General features: G+C 42.0%; 1 protein-coding gene across 1 annotated transcript; it reads right to left on the bottom strand.

Annotated features, from left to right (window-relative positions):
- Window positions 1-1,640: 1,640 nt before the first annotated feature.
- On the bottom strand, window positions 1,641-19,859 carry LOC117534902 (phosphomannomutase 1). The gene is made up of 8 exons (XM_034199176.1): window positions 19,461-19,859; window positions 18,565-18,676; window positions 17,372-17,448; window positions 17,172-17,263; window positions 12,391-12,490; window positions 11,119-11,194; window positions 4,048-4,163; window positions 1,641-2,924 (listed from the first exon to the last, which is right to left on the bottom strand). The coding sequence occupies exons 1-8, from the start codon at window positions 19,542-19,544 to the stop codon at window positions 2,802-2,804; spliced, it is 780 nt and encodes a 259-aa protein (XP_034055067.1). The 5' UTR covers window positions 19,545-19,859; the 3' UTR covers window positions 1,641-2,801.
- Between the last annotated feature and the right edge of the window lie 4,517 nt (window positions 19,860-24,376).

The following is a 24,376-nucleotide window of genomic DNA, read 5'->3' as shown; positions in this document are numbered from 1 at the left end:
TTGAGACACTAACCCAGGGCCGTCAACATGAGGCCCCACGCAAAGTTATATGAGGCCTTCTGTTTCGCGAACGTCGACCGGGGGACGGGTGCTAGTGGAGCCTCGCAGCGGCAAAACCGTGCCGCGCCACACTAATTGCGCCGCATAAGCGCATACAGTAGGTGCGCCGCATTTTCGGCTCAGTTGAGGCACCCTCCGCAAGATGAGGCCCCATGATCGGCTTGTAGGGAGGAACGGCCCTGCACTAACCTCACTTCTCTCTCGTGAAATATCCAGACACACTCAGCACTAGCTCTTAAAGGTCACCTATCACGCTATTTGTAGGCAATAGCATAGGTCTCAGATATATACAAATATATAAAAAACATTTCTATGAAGTGTTTTGCTCAAAATACCAAACAGATCACCCATTCTAGCCACGCCTCATATCCCTCTATTTCACTTCCTGTTTCAAAAGTGCTGATTCTGGGTATAAAGCTTTTTTTTTTTTTAAAGGAGGGTCTGAGCTCATGCGGGACCCGGCAGCTACTGTCTAAACTAAATACTGCCGTGATGAAACGCCATATCATGGATTATCAAGGATTATCTCTGAAACAGTATGGAGCTCAAAGGCTTTCTCTCTTGCCGGTTATACCACAAGGTGAGTTCCTTTTTATTTCCTGCTTCTTCACACACATGCTCTCCAGTACAGGTTAGCTCTGAGTGTTAGCGATGCTAATGTAAACACCGACCATGTTACGTCCAAAACAGTCGGGCATTGTTTCTGATAGCAACGTTTCTGATAGGGCCGTGGGTCCGATATTACCTCATATCGGACTCAAATCTGGATCAGCTCCGTTGTTCCCCCGTTTTTAGAGATTTGGGTACGGAGGAAAAGAGAGAGGGGTTTATTTTCTGACGCTGCGTGAGTTCCCTGACGCACCGGGGACACATAGTTATGTAGAAAAGACATCAAAAAGTGAATTTTGCATGAATAGGTCCCCTTTAAGGGGAGAGGCAAAAATAGCTTTAAAGACAAACAAAAATAAAGTAAATACATCATGTGTTGTTACATCATTTCCTGCCTTTTCTCTGTTCCCAGAGACACGTCAGCGTAAATGTCTTGATGTTGCCTGAGGAAGCACTTAGGCTTAAACTCTGCAATCCAAGCCTTTGTGTTATTCAGGCATTATTGTGCCTATAGCATTTAGCTGTGGGTCGAAATATAAATAATCACAAAAGAAACCATTGAAATAACAACAGCAATGTTGGCTTTCAAAGTTCTTGGTGCTCTGTATCTACTCATCTGTTGTTATCGGTGAAGAGTTCAGCTTTTTTTTCTGACGGCAATTAACACCAAGTCACATTTTCTGACTGGCTTTTACGAGATTAAAAGAGACATCGATGATTTACAGATCTATCAAAGTGGTTATGCATTCTTCAAAATCTATCATTTGGTGTTCAAACAGCCACAAGATGAACTTTAATGTATTTTAGAAGCACCTGGCGTAGGTAGGATTTGAGTTTCTGGCGACCTCCAGTGGTGACATGTGAGAACACTGAGGCTGAGAAACTGTTTTGAGAAGGTGCTGTGATTTTGTAAGTGAGTCATATGTAAAAGCGCATTAGTCAAAGCTCAAGAACAACACAGGAGAACTATGATCAGTGCAAGATATCAAAAATGTTTTATTACAATTAATTCACTTTTTTATCCAGAAAATAATTAAAGTAATCAGTTAGCAGCAACACATTAACATTTTCTGCTGTGCATAAAAGTGTTTTTCTACATGATCCTTTGAGTCTTTTGAGAGTTAACAGTCCTGCAGCTGATGTATTTAAAAGCCTCATATTTACATTACTGATACATCAAAGAGGCATTATTATTCTGAGCCATGGCAGAATAAAAACCCATTACCCATTTAAAAGTTATTTAAAAAACCCTTTAAACAGCTTCATATTAAAAGAGTTAGAGACAAACAACCAAGCATAATAATTGATGTTTACATTCGACCAGCGTTCAAGCCATACAGTTTGTAAAAATATTTTACATTAAAAATAATGACTGACAGAAGTGTGCAGAGTGACTTGGTAGCAGCTCAACTCACGGGTTAAGATCAATTCATTGATTCAGTAGTAAATAAAATGTGATATATGTTCCTTTTATTGAATTTAAGATGCAAAACAAGCTTCTCCCTTGAAGCTTAAAAACATTTGATATTTAAGGGATCACACAGTAAATACATAATAAATCCCAGAGGCATTCAAATAACTGGAATGATTCATACGTCCTCAACTTCCGAGGAATAAAAAGCCACATGCTTCATTCATGTCTCATTTTCAAAATGGACTCCTCACCCTATGTAATGTCTCTCTCTTTCACTCTTACCATCTCTTTCAGCAATAAACAACAATACCAACAATTGGTATGAAATGATTCCCAAAATTAGTGCAAAAAAATCACTTTATACTCAAATAATCTGGAGTAATAACTTTCAACAATAACTTCTTTTATAATCTCTGTTAGTTTTTTAGCTAATTTATGCTACATGCTAATCGTCTGGCACATTACTTTAACATGTAACACCTCCTCTGTCCCTTTTTTAAAATCTTTAAAAAGCAGTAGGACTAACGTTTACAATGTAGTCAAATCATCGCGCTGCTGCCCGTTGTTTTCATATTATTAAAAAGGAGAACATCAGTAGTAGTACCTCAGAGTGGTTCATAAATGACCTGCATTAGAGTTGCTAACTTGCTTGTTGTCGTACAAGCAGAGAGCCACAGGCAGGCATCAGAGGGGATTGTGGGTAAAGGGATCAGGGAAATCAAGCCTCGTGAGGCGGAGCGTCAAAGAAAATCTCCCGACAGTACCGGGCCGTGTCCTCCGGAGAGAAGACGGTGAAACCGATGGTCCGCGGGTCGTTGAAGATTTCATAATCGTTGCCTCCCTGAAAATGAGAAAAAACGGAAATGATTTTAAGAAAACAGATCAAAGTTATTTCTGTTAATGCTCTGCTCATCTTCAATCATGAGGTAAGACATTTTAAACTCCAAGCACTGACAGAAACGTTTTTTATCTGAATCAAACAGTTATTCAACTAATTTAATATTGATAAAGTATCAACCCAGTCTCACGGCATTTCGTGTTATAGTCACGACATTAATTTAATCTATTGATTCGTGTTCACCAACACGATTTTTGCATTTTTTTTCGTGCCACACAGAACGATTTAAAAAGCAATGTATTTCTATTGGTAGTATGTTTCGTGCCTGCACCACGTCTTTTGGTCCGGTCGGGTCTTGGAATACCGGAAGCTGTGTGGTTCATACAAACATTTTCTTACTCAATATCTTACCCTAAGCCTAACCCTATTCCTTTTATTTAAAATTGTATAATGTCGGAGTTTTCTTGCCGTCCGCGAGGAAAAGAAATGGCTCAGAGCCTCAGAAAACTGAAATCTATATTTTTTGTCATCTTTTTTTCCTTCTAATTTCTTATTATTTGGTGCAGGCACGAAACATACTACCAATAGAAATACATTGCTTCTAAAATCGTTCTGTGTCAGAATACTGAACGATTTTAAATCTGTTTTTCCTTCTAATTTGTTATTATTTACATGGCTTTTAAAATCGTTCTGTGTGACACGAAAAAAATGCGAAAATCGTGTTGGTGAACACGAATCAATAGATTAATTTGGTGACTATAACACAAAATTCCGTGAGACTGTGTTGAAAGTATAGACAAGGGACAAGAAAATCTAGCTGAAGAGGGGAGGCAGGAAGCATAGCTCTACCCTGAGAATATTTAACAAATTGTAGGGTGTCCTTGGGTGTCATGAAAAGCGCCTGAAACAAAATCTTTTGGCAAAATAACTAGAAGATATATGACGTACGTTTCATAATGGATATATGTTTATGCTTAAAGATAACCATTTGTGAAGGTACACCAAACAATGAGATAAGATATTAAACATCTGATAATTGAAATAAAAATGTGAAGATGCCTTTATTAAAAGGGAAATGTTAATTGATATGGTTCAGAGCAATGTGTAGATGTGAATATTGACTTACATCTGAGGTCTCGTTGCCGAAGAAGTAGATGGAGTTCAGGCCTTCGCTGTCCAGCAGCTCCAAACACAGTCTCTTGTCCCAACCCTCCGGAAACACATCGAAGCTGATGAGACCACCTGAAAGAAAAGAGGACCAACAGGTTATGAAAATCAACTTCATATTATAAACTAATGCACTCTGTATTCCTTTAAGGAGGAACATTCAACATTTTGATTGGAAAGAGCAGCGAAAGCAGTATTTATGTTGAGTTAACGGCACCAGTACATTTAATATGATGACAAATACTTTTCCCTTTCTCTTTTCTTAACCTCTATTTACACTCAGCAGCTCTGCAGAACAAACTGTCCGCTCTCATGGAGACATTTGAAACTCTTTATCGAGCTGGGACAGACGGTTTGTTCAGAGGACATGTTGGCAGAGAGACACTGCATTCAGGACAAAGGATGCATCACAAACAAATCCCTTGGCATTGTTTGGTCAGAAATAAACACAGTGTGTGACAAGGCTGCACGACTGACACCATGGGTAGATGGGATCACATTGACTTTGATATTCACTGAGAACCAAGACAGAAATCAGTGCATTCTTCCCAATTCAAATATGCCCCCCCCCCAAATGTCTTCCTTTTAAAATGTTTTAATTAACTCATTTATTTGCTTTATGTCACTTTTTTTATTCTTCTTTTCTTTTATGTTTTTTTAAATGGAAATGTAGAAAAAAAAACAGTCGGGAAAAATGTGAAAATGTTTTGTCTTAAGCTGAAATATAAAGAAGTATAACAGTAAATCCGTCATTGTTGTTCAGCTGTGAGTTTAAACAACCTTTTAATCTGTGAAATGTATCTGAAAAGTCTCCCACAAAGCGCTCTGCTCCTCCCCCTCCCCCTCCCCCTCTTATATTCCTCTCAGCTGAAACATTTAAAGAGTCATCAATAACAAAGATGAACAGCTGAGGAGCAGCCAGCCAATCAGAGCGCTGCTTCCCTCACACACCCTCCACCACACACACCTTTAACCCCACACTGTAAAACACATCATCAACCCCTGTGTCACAATATGCTGCTAAATGCTGCTGTGTCACAATATGCTGCTAAATGCTGACTATAATATATATAATATTAATATTTAAATTGTATTTTCGGATCCTGAACGAGACCGCCGGCAGAGCGCGTCTCCCCGTTACCTGCAGAAGGAAGCCATGCACGCATCGCAGCGCAGAAGGATAACTTCTAGGCCCCGCTCTCTTTAACTCCAGTCGACTTTCTGCTGCTTTCCTCCATGGTGAAACGACCAGGGGTGCAGCACACTTCACACATTGCATTACCCATAAGGAGCTGTACATGCCGCAGTTTTTGCGTGGCTGTGTCTTTAGTTGAAAGCCCAGTAGCGACCTGCTCATCTGTCATCGAAAATAATACGCTACACAGGGGCGGACTGGCCAACTGTGTGGAGAATCACAGTACGTCCGGCCGTCAGCGAACCGAGCCGGTCGCCAGCGGGCCGTGGCTAATCAGGCTTGGTTCGCTGACGGCCGGCACCGCCCTTTATTTATTTAACTGTATTTAAACTGCATCATGTAAGTTGCGCTGACAGGCGGCAGAGGTCCACAGCTCCCCCGCAGCGAGGCTACCCCCGCCCTCCAGTTGACAGTTAAGGAGCGTCGAGCTTTTTCCTCTCATCATCGCTCTCTGTGTCCCTCTGGTTCTGTACTCTCAGTGCAGATTGGACACACTGTCAGGTTTATATAACATCCATCACAGAGATCAGCAGTATCATCTGACAGGAGGCAGCTGTACAGATCAACTCTGAGGAAGACGAGTGAATTCATCTCAACTCCACGCCGCTCCTCCGCTCCCTTCAGCGTCACCACATCACCCCAATTCTGGCCTCACTGCACTGGCTTCCAATTCGGTTCAGAATTGATTTTAAACTCCTTTTATTTGTTTTCAAAGCACTAAATGGGCTGGCTCCGGCTTATATAGCTGAACTCCTCCATCGCTACACCCCAGGCAGAGCTTTAAGGTCTGCTGACCAGCTGCTGCTGGTAGTGCCCAAGACCAGGCTCAAAACCCGAGGGCACCGAGCCTTCGCAGGAGCTGGCCCCAGGCTCTGGAACACTCTGCCCCTCCACGTGAGGTCAGCCCAGACCCTAGGGGTTTTGAAATCCTCACTCAAGACACACTTCTCTCTGGCCTTCAGAGCGGAGCACGACTCCTGACATTTCCCTGTGTTTGATTTTATATTTGCTGTTGTAATTTATTGTCTTCTGTTTGCGATTGTAGTAATGTGTTATTTATTATTTGCATGCTCGACCAAAAATCGTTTTTAAAATGTGCCTAACCCTAACCCTAGGCAAGGCAAGGCAAGTTTATTTATATAGCACTTTTCAACACAAGGCAATTCAAAGTGCTTTACAAAAAATGAAAGAGATTAAGAAAATGGCATTTAAAATCAGTCATTAAAAAGAAAAGATAATAAAAGAAACATTAAAAGAAAAAAAGTACATGGATAAAAGTTACAGTGCAGTCTAAGATATGAATAGTTCAATTAAAAGCAGCGACAAAAAGAAAAGTCTTCAGCCTGGATTTAAAAGTAGTCAGAGTTGTAGCGGACCTGCAGGTTTCTGGGAGTTTGTTCCAGGTATTTGGAGCATAATAACTGAACGCTGCTTCTCCATGTTTAGTTCTGACTCTGGGGACAGAAAGCTGACCAGTCCCTGAAGACCTGAGAGATCTGGATGGTTCATAATTTAGCAGGAGGTCAGAAATGTATTTTGGGCCTAAACCATTCAGTGCTTTATAAACCAGCAGCAGTATTTTGAAATCTATTCTTTGACACACAGGAAGCCAGTGTAAAGACTTCAGAACAGGAGTGATGTGATCCACTTTCTTAGTGTTAGTGAGGACTCGAGCAGCAGCGTTCTGAATTAGCTGCAGCTTTCTAATAGATTTTTTAGTGAGACCTGTGAAGACACCATTGCAGTAGTCGAGTCTACTGAAGATAAAAGCATGGACAAGTTTTTCCAAATCCTGCTGTGACATTAGTCTTTTAATCCTAGATATATTCTTTAGGTGATAGTAGGCTGATTTAGTAACTGTTTTAATGTGACTGTTGAAACTCAGGTCAGAGTCCATGACTACACCTAGATTTCTGGCTCTATCTGTTGTTTTGAACATTGCAGACTGAAGCTCAGCGCTAACTTTTATACGTTCTGCCTTGGCTCCAAAAACCATTACCTCAGTTTTATCTTTGTTTAATTGGAGAAAGTTCTGACACATCCAGTCATTGATTTGTTCAATGCACTTACTCAGTGTTTGAATTGGAGCATAGTCTCCTGGTGAAATTGTTACGTAAATTTGTGTGTCATCTGCATAGCTATGGTAACTTATTTTGTTGTTCTTCATTATCTGAGCCAGTGGTAGCATGTAGATGTTAAAGAGAAGAGGCCCCAAGATGGAGCCTTGAGGAACCCCACATGTCATATTTGTCAACTCAGATGTGTATTTACCTATAGAAACAAAGTTGTTTCTGTCCTTTAAGTAGGATTCAAACCAATTCAGAACTGTTTCCGAAAGTCCCACCCAGTTTTCCAGTCGGTCTAGTAATATGCTGTGGTCAACAGTGTCAAACGCAGCACTGAGATCTAATAATACTAACACTGAAGTTCTGCCACTGTCTGTGTTTAAGTGGATGTCATTAAAGACCTTTACAAGAGCAGTCTCAGTGCTGTGGTTTGGACGAAAGCCTGACTGGAACACAGCAAAACAGTTATTTAAATGCAAGAAATTACTCAACTGTTGAAAAACAACTTTTTCAATGATTTTACCTAGAAATGGGAGGTTTGATATGGGCCTGTAATTGTTCATTACTGAAGCATCTAGATTATTCTTTTTTAAGAGCGGTTTAATGACTGCAGTTTTCAGGGCCTGTGGAAAAATACCTGAGTGAAGAGATTTGTTTACTATATGAAGTAGATCTGAGGCCATGCAAGGCAAAACATCTTTGAAAAATCCTGTTGGAATAATATCAAGGCAGCAGGAGGAGGATTTCAGAAGTTGAATAATGTCCTCTAGGTTTTTATCATTAATCTGATGGAATTGTGTCATGGTGTTTGAATTGATGTTAAGTGGAGATAGGGACAACACATTTGCTGTTCCTGATGCAGAGGCACTGACTGCTTGTCTGATTTTCTGAATTTTGTCAGTGAAGAAGGAGGCAAAATCATTGCACGCCCTGGTGGATAGAAATTCAGAGGCTACTGACACTGGGGGGTAGTCAGTCTATCGACGGTAGCAAACAAGGCACGTGCGTTGTTTTTGTTTTTGGTAATGATGTCAGAGAAGAACGATTGTCGTGCGTTTTTCAATTCCAAATTATAAAGGCCAAGTCTCTCTTTATAGATTTCAAAGTGAACCTGGAGATTTGTTTTTCGCCACCTGCGTTCAGCTTTTCGACATTCTCTTTTTTCTGTTTTCACGGTCATGGCCTTTCTCCATGGAGATATTTTCTTGCCAGACACTTCCTTTACCTTAGTTGGAGCAATGGCATCTATAACATTTTTAATTTTTTAATTAAAATGATCTACTAGCTCATTTACCGAGATGTTAGCAGGGGCAAGTGTGGAAGAGAAATTCTGAGTAAACATTTCCCTAGTATTTTCAGTTAAATATCGCTTTGTGGTTACCTCTTTTTGAACATTTTTGTGAACAGAAATAGAGCTCTCAAAGAAAACACAGGAATGGTCAGAGAGGGCAACATCAGTCACCACAACCTTAGAGATATTCACACCCTTTGAGATAATTAAGTCCAGAGTGTGCCCCTTATTGTGCGTGGGCTCCGTCACATGCTGAGTCAGTCCATAGCTATCAAGAACACAAAACAGTTATTTTGCCCCTCTGTCCTGGGGGTTGTCAACATGGATGTTAAAATCACCAACAATGACTAGACGGTCAAAGTCAATACACACTATAGACAGCAGTTCAGTAAAGTCATCAAAAAAGCTTGCACAGTATTTGGGTGGTCTATAGATATTTAGGAACAGAGCTCGAGAGGAGCATTTCAGCCGAAGGGCCACATATTCAAAAGAATCAAAGTTTCCATACGATGTCTTCCTGCATTGAAGGGAATCATTGAACAGAATAGCAACTCCACCCCCTTTCTTATGCATTCTTTCCTGACTCATAAAACTAAAGTTGGGAGGGGTTGATTCGATAAGAACAGCTGCACTGTTATTTTGTTCAATCCAAGTTTCTGTTAAAAACATAAAATCGAGATTGTGCTCAGTGATAAAATCATTGATTAAAAATGTTTTTCCTGCCAAAGACCTGACATTTAATAAAGCTAGTTTAAGTTTTGTTAAACACACTATCAGTCATGTTTTTTTGTAACAAGCTGTGGCTGACATGGAATCACTGCTAAATTAGATACACTCACACAAACGTTTGAGCGCTTCCTGTTTCTATGATTCACCGCTCTTAATCTATTACCTATCAACACAGATATCAGCAAAGCTACTGGCAGGCAGGGCCCCGACATGTCCTGGAAAGAGTTGAGAGTGCCATACGCCCTTGAGCCTGGACCCATCACATATCATATAACCCTAACCCTAACCCTATAAATAAAACCTGATTTGATTTGATTCACTGGCTTCCAGTGACTGCTAGAATCCACTTCAAGACACTGGTACTTGCTTACCATGCTGCGAATGGATCTGGCCCTTCCTACATCCAGGACATGGTTAAACCGTACACCCCAGCACGTGCACTCGGCTCTGCATCGGCCAAGCGGCTCGCTGCACCCGCACTGCGAGGGGGACCCAAGTTCCCATCAGCAAAAACATGTGGGTTTGCTATCCTGGCTCCAAAATGGTGGAATGAGCTCCCCATTGACATCAGGACAGCAGATAGCTTACACACCTTCCGGCGCAGACTGAAAACTCATCTCTTTCGACTCCACTTCGAGCGATAGAATTACTAACAAAGCACTTATATACTAATAAAGGGCTGGCTTATCTAAAGCCAGTTGAGTAGCACTTGAAATGTTTTGGCTCTATGAAGCCTGATGTACTTATATGATTCTGTTTTCTTCAAGTTTGTATCTTCTTGGTCAAATGCACTTATTGTAAGTCGCTTTGGATAAAAGCGTCAGCTAAATGCAAAGTAATGTAACTCTGAACATCCTCCGAACAGCAGCTTGTCTCCTCTCCCTGAAACATCTGCAAATAGCACCGACTCCTCAAAAACACACTTTCCTGAGAGTGTGGGTGGGTTGTGTTTATTACATGTTTATATTTTGCACATTTGTACTTACTTTTAAAGTTAATATACTTATTTTATTTTATTATATTATGGAGCACATATCACAACACCAAATCCCCCCCCCCCCGGATAATATAAACACATTTGCATTGTTTATATTCTATACCTTTTTGATTAACCAATTAACCTTATTATCCCAAACTTTTATTTGACTTTTTATGTTTTGCAAAGGATGCAAAGTAGAATATTTTATCTTATTTTATCAAATAGAGATCTATATGAGTAAGAGTAATGAGGAAAAACAAGTCTGAACTGTGCTCAGCCTTCAGACGTCATCAGCAAGGAGCACATACCTCGCACAGCACGTAAGCAAACATTGACCACCAGATCCACCTTGGAGAGTGTGTGTGTGTGTGTGTGTGTGTGTGTGTGTGTGTGTGTGTGTGTGTGTGTGTGTGTGTGTGTGTGTGTGTGTGTGTGTGTGTGTGTGTGTGTGTGTGTGTGTGTGTGTAATGGTTAACTGAGGGCTCCAACGTCCACCACAAGCTCCTCCAGCTGGGGGGTAGATGGGTCTTTTTGAAACAGTGATAAGAAACAATGATAGACATGCTGTGAGACTGGTTTGTACTGCACTACAGTATTAAAGAAGACAGCGTTCTGAGGAGCTTGTTTGATATTGAGAGAACAAGACAAACCTGAGATACACCATATTATAAACCATGCAGATTCCTCTGTATATTTTGAACATTTCAGTTTAATGCTACCTCTTCTAGAACGGCACAGCTCTTTCACTTTAGATTCTGATATACCCTCACCTTTAGTGAACCGCAGTCCTTTTCCAGCAAACTCCTCTTTCAGGGCAGCAACAAACTTCTCCCGGATCTTCTCTCTCTGTGGAGAAAGTGACAAAGCAGTCAGACTCCGCCATCTTTGTTAATGAACACATGACATTTACTTAAAGAAGCTCTATTGCATCAAGTCGTGCCTGAAATGCCACGATTGGACTCCTATGTTTGCTTTCGTGAAATACTGACATCACTATGTAACACTCGCTCTTCTATTGGCTAGCGCTCCAACACATTGTACGTGATAGGCTAAGGGGCGGGACATCTCTAAGCGTTTGACCAATGACAACAGAGCCGGCCAGCTAACCAGTCAGAGCAGACTGGGCTCTGGTTTCAGACAGAGGGTGAAAAGAGGTGCTGCAGCACAGGCAGTAGGAGAACAATGAAGAGCTTTTTGAACATTAAAGCATGGAGACATGTCCCAGTAGAGACACTAAATAACTCATTCATTCTAACTATTATCTGCTCTGTTTTCCAAGAGGTTAAATGTATGCACATCATGTTAGTTTATATAATCTGAGTACACATTATTCAATGTATGAACGTAAAAAAGCTGCATTAATGTTAGCGTGTAGCTAAAGGGTTAAACCTCTCCTCCTCTGCTTCCTGCATATCTCCTGCTCTGTGAACCATCAATGGACAGCTTGTTAAAGCGTACTGAAAGCTCAACATTGTTTGACCTCTCTCTGTCTAATTAATGAAGCCCATTTCATGAAACCGAGACACAGAGAGGCAGCCTGTAACTCTCAGTGCCTGATGTTTCAAAGTGTAGGCTACCGTTTGTTTAGTTCAGCTGCTAAAATGGGCTATTGTGCATTATAATGAAACTCAAGTATGTAAATGATATGTCCATTTCACAAGAAAGGAACCTCGGAGTACAAAAACTCATTTCCAGGTTTATTACTTATTCCTGCATCTCAAGGAAGTGCAGACAGAATAATAATATGCTAACCCAAAAACAAAGACCACTGACAACAACAAACTGCCAGGTTCTGTTGCAACATGTTTTTCTGTTTTGCCTGGGAGGTGTGTGGCGCAGTGGGCTAGTGCGTTGGTGTTGGGATCAGGGGGTCACAGGTTCAAACCCCACTGCAGTCAGCATGTTGTTGTGTCCCTGAGACACTTCACCCCAAATTACTCCTGTGGGGATTGTCCACAGTATTGAGTATGTAAGTCGCTTTTCCTAACAAGTATCATGTAATGTAATGTTCGGTCACTATTAAAATGATGAACGTTTTTCACCTTATCGATTTCAGAGAACTCGATCCTCTCCTCTCGCGTGCAGCTTCGACCGATGGGGGAAATGTTGAGCATGCCATTCCTGAATTCAATGAACGTTCCCCTGCAGGAATAAAATAACAGATGCATGGTTAACGGTAGTTGTTAGGTGTCAAAAAATGAAGTTAACTGACACAGAAAAACCTGGATCCATCCATCCATCCATCCATCCATCTTCTCCCGCTTATCCGTGGTCGGGTCGCGGGGGTAGCAGTTCCAGCAGAGAGCCCCAAACTTTCTTTCCCCTGGCGACATCAACTAGCTCTGACTGGGGGATCCCAAGGCGCTCCCAGGCCAGCGAAGAGATATAATCCCTCCACCTGGTCCTAGGTCTACCCCTTGGTCTCTTCCCAGCTGGACGTGCCTGGAACACCTCCCTAGGGAGGCGCCCAGGTGGCATCCTAACTAGGTGCCCGAACCACCTCAACTGGCTCCTTTCGACGCGAAGGAGGAGCGGCTCAACTCCGAGTCCCTCCCTGATGACCGAACTTCTCACCTTATCCCTAAGGGAGACACCAGCCACCCTGCGGAGAAAACCCATCTCGGCCGCTTGTATCCGCGATCTCGTTCTTTCGGTCATGACCCATCCTTCATGACCATAGGTGAGGGTAGGAACGAAAATGGCCCGGTAGACAGAGAGCTTTGCCTTCTGGCTCAGCTCCCTTTTCGTCACAACGGTGCGGTAAAGCGACTGCAGTACCGCTCCCGCTGCTCCGATTCTCCGGCCCATCTCACGCTCCATTGTTCCCTCACTCGAGAACAAGACCCCGAGATACTTGAACTCCTTCACTTGGGGTAAGGACTCATTCCCTACTTGAAGTGGACAGTCCATCGGTTTCCTGCTGAGAACCATGGCCTCAGATTTGGAGGTGCTGATCCTCATCCCAGCCGCTTCACACTCGGTTGCGAACCGATCCAGTGAGTGCTGAAGGTCGCAGACCGATGAAGCCATTAGAACCACATCATCTGCAAAAAGCAGTGGTGCAATCCTTAGTCCACCGAACTGCAGACCCCCTCCCCCATGACTACGCCTCAAAATCCGATCCATGTATATTACAAACAGGATTGGTGACAAAGCGCAGCCCTGGCGGAGGCCAACCCTCACCGGAAATGGGTCCGACTTACTGCCGAGGACCCGGACACAGCTCTCGCTTTGGGAGTACAGAGATTGGATGGCCCTGAGTAGAGACCCCCTCACCCCATACTCCCGCAGCACCTCCCACAGTAACTCCCTGGGAACTCGGTCATACGCCTTCTCCAAGTCTACAAAACACATGTAGACCGGATAAGCGTATTCCCAGGCCCCCTCCAGGATCCTTGCGAGAGTAAAAAGCTGATCCGTCGTTCCACGACCAGGACGGAATCCGCATTGTTCCTCCTCAATCTGAGGTTCGACAATCGGCCTGACCCTCCTTTCGAGTACCTTAGAGTAAACTTTCCCGGGGAGGCTGAGTAGTGTGATGCCTCTGTAATTGGCACACACCCTCTGATCCCCCTTTTTAAAAAGGGGGACCACCACCCCGGTCTGCCACTCCTTCGGTACTGTTTCCGACTTCCACGCAACGTTGATGAGACGTGTCAACCATGACAGTCCCTCAACACCCAGAGCCTTCAGCATTTCCGGGCGGATCTCATCCACCCCCGGGGCTTTGCCACTGTGGAGTTGTTTGACGACCTCAGTGACCTCCCCCCGGGAGATTGGTGTTGATCCCCCGTCATACTCCAGCTCTGCCTCTAACATAGAGGGCGGAGTTGTCGGGTTCAGGAGTTCCTCAAAGTGTTCCTTCCAACGCCCTAACACTCCATCAGTTGAGGTCAACAACGTCCCATCCTTACTGTACACAGCTTGGATGGTTCCCTGCTTCCCCCTCCTGAGGTGTCGGACAGTTTTCCAGAACAACTTTGGTGCCGCCCGAAAGTCCTTCTCCATGTCTTCTCCGAACTTCTCCCACACCCGCTGCTTTGCCTCGGCCACGGATGAGGCTGCTGCCCTTCGGGCCTGTCGGTACCTTGCAACTGCCTCGGGAGTCCCCCCGGGATAACAAATCCCTGAAGGCCTCCTTCTTCAGTCGGACGGCTTCCCTGACCACCGGTGTCCACCAGGAGGTTCGAGGGTTACCGCCCCTTGAGGCACCTAGGACCTTGAGACCACAGCTCCCCGCCGCGGCTTCGGCAATAGAGGCTTTGAACACCGACCACTCTGGTTCAATGTCCCCAACCTCCACAGGAATGCCCGAAAAGCTCCGCCGGAGGTGTGAGTTGAAGGCCTCCTGAACTTGGGCCTCCTCCAGACGTTCCCAGTTCACCCGAACTACACGTTTGGGCTTACCAGGTCTATCCAGAGGCTTCCCCCGCCACTCGACCCAACTCACCACCAGATGGTGATCAGTTGACAACTCCGCCCCTCTCTTTACCCGAGTGTCCAAAACATACGGCCTCAGGTCCGATGATACGATAACGAAATCGATCATGGACCTTCTGCCTAGGGTGCTCTGGTACCACGTACACTTATGAGCATCCTTATGTTCGAACATGGTGTTTGTTATGGCCAATCCATGACTAGCACAGAAGTCCAGTAACAAACCACCACTCCGGTTCAGATCAGGGGGGCCGTTCCTCCCAATCACGCCCCTCCAAGTGTCTCCATCATTGCCCACATGTGCGTTGAAGTCTCCCAGCAAGATTAAAGAGTCCCCTTCAGCAGCCCCATACAGGACTCTTTCCAGGGTCTCCAAGAAGGCCGTATACTCTGAACTGCTGTTGGGTGCATAAGCACACACAACAGTCAGAGTTTTCCCCCCCATAACCCGCAGGCGTAGGGAGGCGACCCTCTCGTCCACTGGGGTAAACTCCAACAACGAAGCACCTAACCGGGGACTTGTGAGTATCCCCACACCCGCCCGGCGCCTCACACCTTGAGCAACTCCGGAGAAGAATAGAGTCCAACCCCTATCCAGAAGTAAGGTTCCAGAGCCGACGCTGTGCGTAGAGGTGAGCCCAACCAGATCCAACTGGTAACGCTCCACCTCCCGCACAAGCTCCGGCTCCTTCCCCCCCAGAGAGGTGACGTTCCACGTCCCCAAAGCCAGCTTCTGTCGCCCGGGTCTGGTCCGTCGAGACCCTCCGCTTTCACTGCCACCCTTCTGGCAGCGCACCCGACCCCATCGATGTTTCCCGTAGGTGGTGGGCCCGCGGGACGGAGAAGCGGAGGTGTTGCCCACGTTGCCTTTTCGGGCTGGGCCCGGCCGGGCTCCGTGGCAAGCCCGGCCACCAGACGCTCGCCGACGAGTCCTCCTTCTGGGCCTGGCTCCAGAAGGGGACCCCGGGCTTCCTCCGGGCCGGGTATCCTCACTTCTTTGTTGTTCTTTCATGAGGTCTTTTGAACCAATCTTAGTCTGGCCCCTTGCCTGAGACCAATTTGCCATGGGAGACCCTACCAGGAACACAAGGTTCCAGACAACACAGCCCCCAGGTTCATCAGGGCACACAAACCTCTCTACCACGGTAAGGTGCTGGTTCTTCAGAGAAAAACCTGGATTTATTTATTAATTCCCATAGGAGGTTTTGTTTTAGCTTTATTCCCATGCAGGCGTCACGATGTGAGGTAAGTATTTTTCTACTTTAAGATGCTATTGATGATTAGATTGCAGGGATACAAGGAATGCAGTTGTGTGTGTGTGTGTGTGTGTGTGTGTGTGTGTGTGTGTGTGTGTGTGTGTGTGTGTGTGTGTGTGTGTGTGTGTGTGTGTGTGTGTGTGTGTGTGTGTGTGTGTGTGTGTGTGTGTGTGTGTGTGTGTGTGTGTGTGTGTGTGTGTGTGTGTCAGAGTTCCCGTTAGCCGGTAATTACCGGACTACGACCGGTAAAATATGCTGAAGACCGGCAAATCTAAATCTCTCCGGTCAAAGTGTCCGTTCAAAATAATTTCCGTTTAGCGCAATACCGCATCAGTTGCGCCACTTATGTGAGATACAAGAATAGTCCATTCTAATGTCTAACACTTAATGTGGAGAAAGAGATGTCCTGTATGGGTTGATTGTGCGTTGATCTGTTGGTAATGCCTCGGGGTTCCGGTGGGCATGTAAACAAATGCATAATGCTGCGCTATACTTTGTGGCCTCACCCGGTTGCATAGCGATGCTTATTGTTTAGGTGTCTTTTAATAAGCAGGTAGTCCTATCATTAGCTAGAACGAGCTGGATCTGATCGATATGGACATAAACGCGAGTGAAGTCTAATCTGACGGGAGAGAGAGATCAGCTGCTGCTGACGAGTCGACACGCAGCTCTGCATGATCACCTGCAGCGGTGAGCGGACAAAACACACACTTCAGGTTAGAATATCACACGTAGCTATTTTAATCACCTCTCAAACTACCGTAACTAGTTATAGATATGTTTAGTTTTACTGTCGGGTCACTCATTACTGATCCGCGAGCTGCATGAGACTGACGGGCTGTCAGGAGAAGGAGAGAGCACTCCGTTTATTATTCCCGTGTTATTGTAAATTACTGTACACTTTTGAATAATGTAGTTAATCTACTATGATTAGTTTGTTTAATATCGAATCATATCAATTTGTTTTAAAGCACAATAAATAACAAAGAAGACCTTTGACCGGCACTTTTCTCATTTTGTCCGGAAGATTTAAACTTTAACGGACATGTTGACCGGCGAAAAAATATTCTAACGGGAACTCTGGTGTGTGTGTGTGTGTGTGTGAGTCCACCTGAGGCTTTGCTGCTCACCTTTTCTTTGGCAGCTTGATGAGCCCCATGTAGCTGAGGCAGAAGTTGATCAGGTCCTGCAGCAGCTCCTCCCCGAGCTGGTTCTGAATGGCCTGATGGGATACAAATGCACTCATTCATGTCTTCCTCTTTAGTAGTTACAGGTAACATGTCGCATACAAGCTGACATTGCAACAAGTCAAATGGGACTGTTTACTCACGTGCTTTGAGAGGAGTTTCCCGTCCTTGTATTGCACCGTCCCGTTCTCAGCAAACACATAGTCGAACTTGTCCACCACTGCAAGAGAAGAGACAAATGAAATGTGTTTAAAGGGCTCACCTGGTTTTTAATAACCTGCACTCTCTAAATTAAGAGTGGCTCTTCCGCTAAATCTGAACAAGGGAAACTAGGCCTGCTATATTTACCTGGAGGCAGATTAAAGAGTTTGTAACACCACCTAGAAAGCTAAGTTTAATCTTACTGGCTTTCCTATTCACTTTGGCCTGGAAGTGCACTGCAACACTCTGCAGGAATAACTCAGTCAATGCTTGGTCACTGAACCTTTCATTGTACAGCTTTAACCAGAACAATGTAATCATCTTGAAGCTAATAATAAAATAACTGCCAGATGTATGTAATAATGTCATAGTACAACTTCCTAAACAGCTTCATTAGGTACCATGATAATTAAACTATTGCTACTAGGTCACATGACGTGGAAGTTATTAAAAAAATATCGTCATTTGGAGTGACATTTTCAGCATGTCTAATCCATCACATTCTCCAGCAGCTACGACATCATCTGCTGTGATGTGTGCATCATGAAGAATAAATACAAGATTCAACTTTGGCAAACATATGAAACCACATGGCTCCCTTTTGACACAGTAGTTGTGCATCCCAGTTATGCCACAATATGTACAGATAAACAAGTCTTCCTTCTGTCTATTCAGCTGTGAGGTTGTTGGGGCTGCAGTTATTACCAGATTATTAAACAAAAATAAACCAAACATGTCAATAATCCTGCAGATACATTCAATAAGCCAAACTATTGTAACTGCTACATAAAGAAGTTTGCACTAATTAGACAATATGTTCCTTTATTTAACTATGGCTCCCCTGCAGTCTGTTGAAATCAACAATACAATCATGATGAGTTAAACAAAACTTAGTCAACATGAAACAATGGATTGTGACACAAATAGAGGAGGAAAAAGCACTTCTACTTTTTATTTATTATATCTGTCAGGTGTGTTGTTTATGTCTATACAATTCCCAAGGACCCTATTCTCTGTTGACTTGTGTGAAGAAGTTACAATAAAAAGTGTGAGGTCATGCATTGTCATCCATCCTCGTGACTGATACAGCCTGCAGTGTAAACATGGTTCAGACAGGAAGAGGAAGAGGACTCACCATCGTCCCCGAGCTGCTCAGCTATCTTGGAGTAGTCCGACCCTCCCACAATGCCGATCTTCACTTTCCTCCGGAGCGACTGGAAGAACTCGTCCAACTGAGGGTCGATTTTCTGTAGATTACAGGAACATGCACGTCATGATAATTATTTGGGTTAACTGGTTAGCTCCACCCTTAAAACACACAGACATTCCTTATTGGGCAGGTCAATACATATACATCATGTAGGTATTGTGGTTGGAGACTAGATTTTGGAGATACTTTTCTTAACGTAACAGCATGTCTCTAGCTGTTTTGTCATTTGTGTTTTATCTTTATGTCCACATTACACACCCACATGTGAACACTCTCTGTGTGCCGCACTGTGTTGTTGAAGCATAATTACAGAGGGAGAACAGAGAACAATGGACACAACAGTACAGTTTGCCTTTGTGACTTTTTAATTTGGCACAGAAGAAGTCTAATTTCTACAACATATGGTCCCGACACAACAACACACACTAACACCAGTTACCTAACATGAACCCAATCATTCAAGCAGCCCAATGAGAAATGGAAGGAAGAAGAGAGAGTGGACGTTTCAAGACAACTGAAACGGAGATGATTCATCCAGTTAAACGAACATTATTATAAAAATGAAACGAAAACTATGTATATGTATATCGTTGTCAATTTTCGCCCAGATAATCAAAGGCATGGTTGCAAAAATGTAATACAAAACACTAATGAAAGCCCATGAGGCTGATAAGTTAATCAGGATTAAAATAGGTCACCATACATTAACATACTTTTACATTACCATATTATAACACAGCCCTTCGTGGGTGGGTGTTTGACATATGCTTTTAAAGGTTGCAGATAGTAAACAAACACATAATTGAAATGATCAGTTTTACCTCTCTCGGTGGAGTCAAAGTACCGTCCACGTCAAACAGGCACAGGATATTTCGGTCCGAGGAGAAGACATCTGATTTCTCCATTTCTTCCTCTCTTACGAGTTTGTCTGTTGTACTATTTGGACGTTTTAGCTAAAGGTCCACCCTCGTGCAAACAAACACGCAATAACACACATTTACGTATATACACAATATATTCAGCAGTCAGTTATATCAGAATGAAAACCCGACTCCAAGGTTACATTAAATATTCTCTTCCAGGACAGTTATTTGTTCTGGTTCTTCTTCCTTCTTCGGGTCTACAGTCCTGCTGTCTTGGCTCGGTTCTGCTCGGCCCGGCTCAGCACCAACAAACAAACACGGCGTGCTGTCAGTATCGGCTCTTTCGCAACACTGTAAGTCACCCGTCCGCCAATCACAAGCGAGGACGACGTGACGTCAACGGGTGGGCGGGCCAGATCGATTTCCATGCATGTCCACAACACAGCGAATCGACCTTTTACCTACAAATTAAATGATGGATGCTGCACAGAAACACGCCAGGAAAAAATGTACAGTCTATGGAAACACAAATTAAAAAATATATATGTTAAACTCCTACTTGATGTATTACATGTCTGATATATGGGTCATTCCAGAATTGGAGGACAATCACAATTTAGACACCAACATTTTTGAAAAATTAACCTTTTTTAAATTCTTTTATGTATTTAGGAAAAACAGATAATAAATCATCAAAAAAAGTGATTTGCCCAGCTAAGGAATCAAATGTATATTTTCCAATGAAGAATTACCCCTGTTACTCTAATCATAGTAACAGGGTTGAAAGTAACAGGGTTGAAAATCAATGCTAATTTGAGCTTTAACCTCAGGAATTATTGCTGGATGTAGCATGTAATGCTACTTTCAAGGCAAGGACAAACTTGGATATCTAATGCAAGAAAGATAACTTTGAAATGAATATGCTTTATTCTGATAATATCAGTAACAGCGTTGAGTGGGTCAGAGTGCCACACTCATTTAAGACTGAAACGATAGTAAAAATATGAAAAATAAAAGAGAGGACTTAGTTTTGGTCACTAGCACATGGCTTGCTGATGTCACTTCCACTGTGTCATTTGACATTCCTCTGCCAATCTAAAAAGGTTTGGGTAACAGGGTTGAACGCATGTTGAGGGACACACCTTCGGTGCAAAATTACTGTTATTTAAAATATGTTTATGATTTAACAAAGTCATTTTACCATTACAAGAGACATATATCAATAGAATAATACCAACAAAAGTAAATAAAATCCCTATTTTAAATGTTATATTTGACATGCAAGTTGGTCCCCAAGAAGCGGGGACAACAGAAAAATGCCATTTTAGGAGGTGTTCGAGAGCTATTTGATCATTTAAATAATATTTTGAAACCACTTTTTCTACAACTTTATATACATTTTGTCTCAATACAAGTATGTTTAACACAACACGTGCATGTTTTAGCTTTTTGGGCATGGATTATTAGATTTTTTATATGGGGGACATGAAATGTCCTCCAATTCTGGAATGACCATATAATGTTATGTAAAGCGCTTTGCGAACTTGGAAAAGCGCTAAATAAATGCAATGAATTATTAATTATTATTATTAGTTATATAAATGTCATACATAACAGTAGGGAGCAAACACATTACAAAAAATATATATGCATTTGCATATAAAGTCTATGGAAACACCACAGGCTGTTGTGAATGATACATTTTTAATGGGAGAATAGAATAGTAATACTTCTTATAATAATAATAATAATTCTTTTTTATAATTAAGGAAAAACTATTCCACTTAAACAAATCATGCACAACAGTAAGGGGGGTAAAACTTGCAAATACGTTTCAAAATAAAATAATATATTGCTTAAAATGATCTATTTTCACAAGCAATTTAAGTAAAAGACCAGTTCCTTTGCAAAAGTAATCAGTTTTTATAAAAAGAGTAATATTTTATATATGTTTTATTAAATAGTAAAACATTATAATAATAATAATAATAAATAATAATATTGCTAAAAATATGTATTTGTTGGTTAAAGTGCTTTGACATTGCATTTGTTTTGTACATTTGTTTTAATTACTCAATTACACACCCACATAAGACAGCAGTAGCTCAGACTGTGGGGGCATCTTCTTGGGAACCGGGGGGTCACCGGTTCAGGTCCCCAAATAGACCAAGTTTGACACTTTGAGAGAACTCAAAGTACTTTGAGAGAGGCCATTTCACCTCCTTGGCACTTGAGCAAGTACACCCACACTGCTTCCAAGTTGTTGCAATTTAATATTTATTTATATTTCATTCTTTCCATGAAACAAACAAGCCACAATTAATCCTCCCCATCGTTTTGAGAAGATAGCCTACACGTTTTTCAAGCTTGAAACCAGCTGACACTCACCTTTCGATCGGTCCAGTATCCATAAAAATCAAGATTACAGTTCCAGAAATTGAATAATTACATGTTGCATTGTTTCTGGTTTCCCAAATTAAACAGGTCCTTTGTTCAGGCTGCCTCTTGTACGTTTAAGACATTTAGAAATATTAAAATGTAAATGTAATGATTTTTAGAGGTTTCATAACACAAATGGTGTGTCAAACACCATTTGTGTTTGACACACCAACATACAAACTAATGTATGGTCGTTTTACATTTGTCAGCATCGTGTTTTACTGGTTCCTTTTGAAATTGTATTTAGCGAGCTCAGATCACATTACCCCTCCTCTTGATTTGATTACTGTCTTCCACCCATGCCAACATCTGTTACTTTGCGGCAGTGTCAGGCTTGCAGCTGGCAGACATGACTTTTAATGTTGTACTTATTATGTAGGTCGGATATACAATGTGCAACAACAAATATTTTCATTATATTTTCAACTTCCTGTGCTGTCCTGAATCCCTTTTTTCTTCTTAATGCTTTCAACAAAACACACATTTCCACTGTTAAGTATTGGATACATCTCCTTCAGCATGCATCTCATCTTCATTGGGCCAAAACCTCCACAAGAGGGCAGAATGGCAGAGAGAGTGTTATTGTGCTCTCATAAAGACACATTCATATGACTGTTCATCAGGCATCCAACCCAACATACAATTTTAAGTCAAATACCTTAAAATGTTTCACCATCTGTATACAAATGCATATGAAGTAATTACATTATCATGTTTGTCAGAGGAGGGCATGACACAAATACATCAAAAAATACATCAAGAAAGTTCCCATGTGTCTGAACATAAATACTTTTCAATTGTTACAGGCTTTTCTAAAGTATTACATTTTAATTATGGATAAAAGCGTAAGCTAAAATGACATGTACTGTTTTGTATTGCAACATGTTGAATTGCATTTCGATTTATAAACAATTCAAAACTAGAACAAAAGCTTTGTCGGCCAAAAAATGTTCAGTATAATTCAAGTATACCTAAACATGAATCCTGATTTAAGATTCATACTAAAACTGAAAGTAAATAATAACAAAAATATGGATTACAGGAAAAGTGGAACCATTAGTCACCTTGATTTGTGGGTTTTTACGTATCGGGAAATAAGGATTCATCATGTTATCCTCGACTTCTGTTGTTGTGCGATTGTGTGTGATTTGGTGTCCTAACTTGTTAACGAAACAAAGCAAATATATTCTCAAGAACATAAGATGGACTTCTTCAGTAACATGTGATGAAACAGTTTGCAGCAATTATTGACGAGGGCAATTTTGCAACAGGTGACCAGCTTAATACTGGCACCATAAATCACCTGCATGTTTATCTTTTCTGCCTGTCACAGCAATCATAAATCACCCCTGAATAGAGCTGAGGTTAAACAAGAGATAGGGTATTGTTTCTTGGCATTTTTAGGTTACCTGTATTTTTGGGTGTATTTTGACCATGCTATCAGAGCTTTTGGTCTTTTTGTCTGAGTTTAGAGTGCGGAAAGCTAACGAATGTGGTGTCATTAAGGTCAGATAGTTATGTGCAAGGTTTATTAGTAAGATGCCAATCAATATGGTCGAATAGTATGAGGGAGGAACCGAGGGGAATGATTGCCTTATCGTAAAGAGATTAATGATTAGCTTCTTAAATAATGAGCATGCTTCTTTATCTGACCTCAATCCCCATGTTTGCTCTGACTCCAGCAGATGGGGTCTTATAGCTTTAACCTTTACTCAAGGGGATAAGGCTTGTGTTTAAAAAAAGTGTTATTGTCAACACATCTCGCGAGTCCATTAGTTAATCCTTCTCCAAACTCTTGAATTCCTCAAATTGTCACTTTGCCCCCAGACTCATTTGTTCCTATATATGTCAATCTTTTAAAACATCTCTTTAAAAGTTTTGTTATAAGTTATTACCTTTAACAGCTTAACAAGAATACAAATGGGCTTTTTGGGGACTTGTGTTCGGATTAATACACTATCATTGCCCTTAGTGCCCTTATAGTTTTCAGACTCAAATGGATAAATGTTTCCAGGTTGAGAGGTCCAACAATCCAGATAACACAAATAACAAATGTGTTTTTTCCTCAAAGTTTCGTTCTATAGTAATTTCAGAATGACTGAAATTGTCAAAAAAGACACACAAAAAGAATGTAAAGATTAATATTTTTCCCAGTTTGACAATACAACATGTATATTCTTCATCTACTTGCCCAGATGTATCACATGGACATTGAGACATGCAATGAAATTCATAATGGCCTTGTTTTATGGCAACAATAAATACTGAAGTAAGCATATTTTTAAACACTGTAATTCAGCCATTTTATTGGATCCCTTTTATGGATCTTTGAAATACATTTCCTTGGGTTTAACATGGTCTGAGTTTGTTTTAGGGTAAGGGGTTGTCACTCAGTACACTGTAAAAAAGTAACGCTGTTGGCCTGATTTTTTGGT

The sequence above is a fragment of the Gymnodraco acuticeps genome, unplaced genomic scaffold (assembly GCF_902827175.1).
Source record: "Gymnodraco acuticeps unplaced genomic scaffold, fGymAcu1.1, whole genome shotgun sequence".
Lineage (NCBI taxonomy): Eukaryota > Metazoa > Chordata > Actinopteri > Perciformes > Bathydraconidae > Gymnodraco > Gymnodraco acuticeps.
The sequence above is the reverse complement of the archived record's forward strand: the minus strand, read 5'-3'. Positions and strand labels throughout refer to the sequence as shown.

What these genes read in the sequence shown, in the direction of transcription:
- LOC117534902 (XM_034199176.1), bottom strand. Translation starts at nt 19,544, where the DNA reads ATGGAGAAATCAGATGTCTTCTCCTCGGACCGAAATATCCTGTGCCTG. An exon ending in AGTTCTCTGAAATCGATAAG is followed by an intron (nt 11,195 to 12,390) that starts GTGAAAAACGTT and finishes CTTTCTCCACAG; the next exon opens with AGAGAGAAGATCCGGGAGAA. An exon ending in AGGACTGCGGTTCACTAAAG is followed by an intron (nt 4,164 to 11,118) that starts GTGAGGGTATAT and finishes CTTTTCTTTCAG; the next exon opens with GTGGTCTCATCAGCTTCGAT.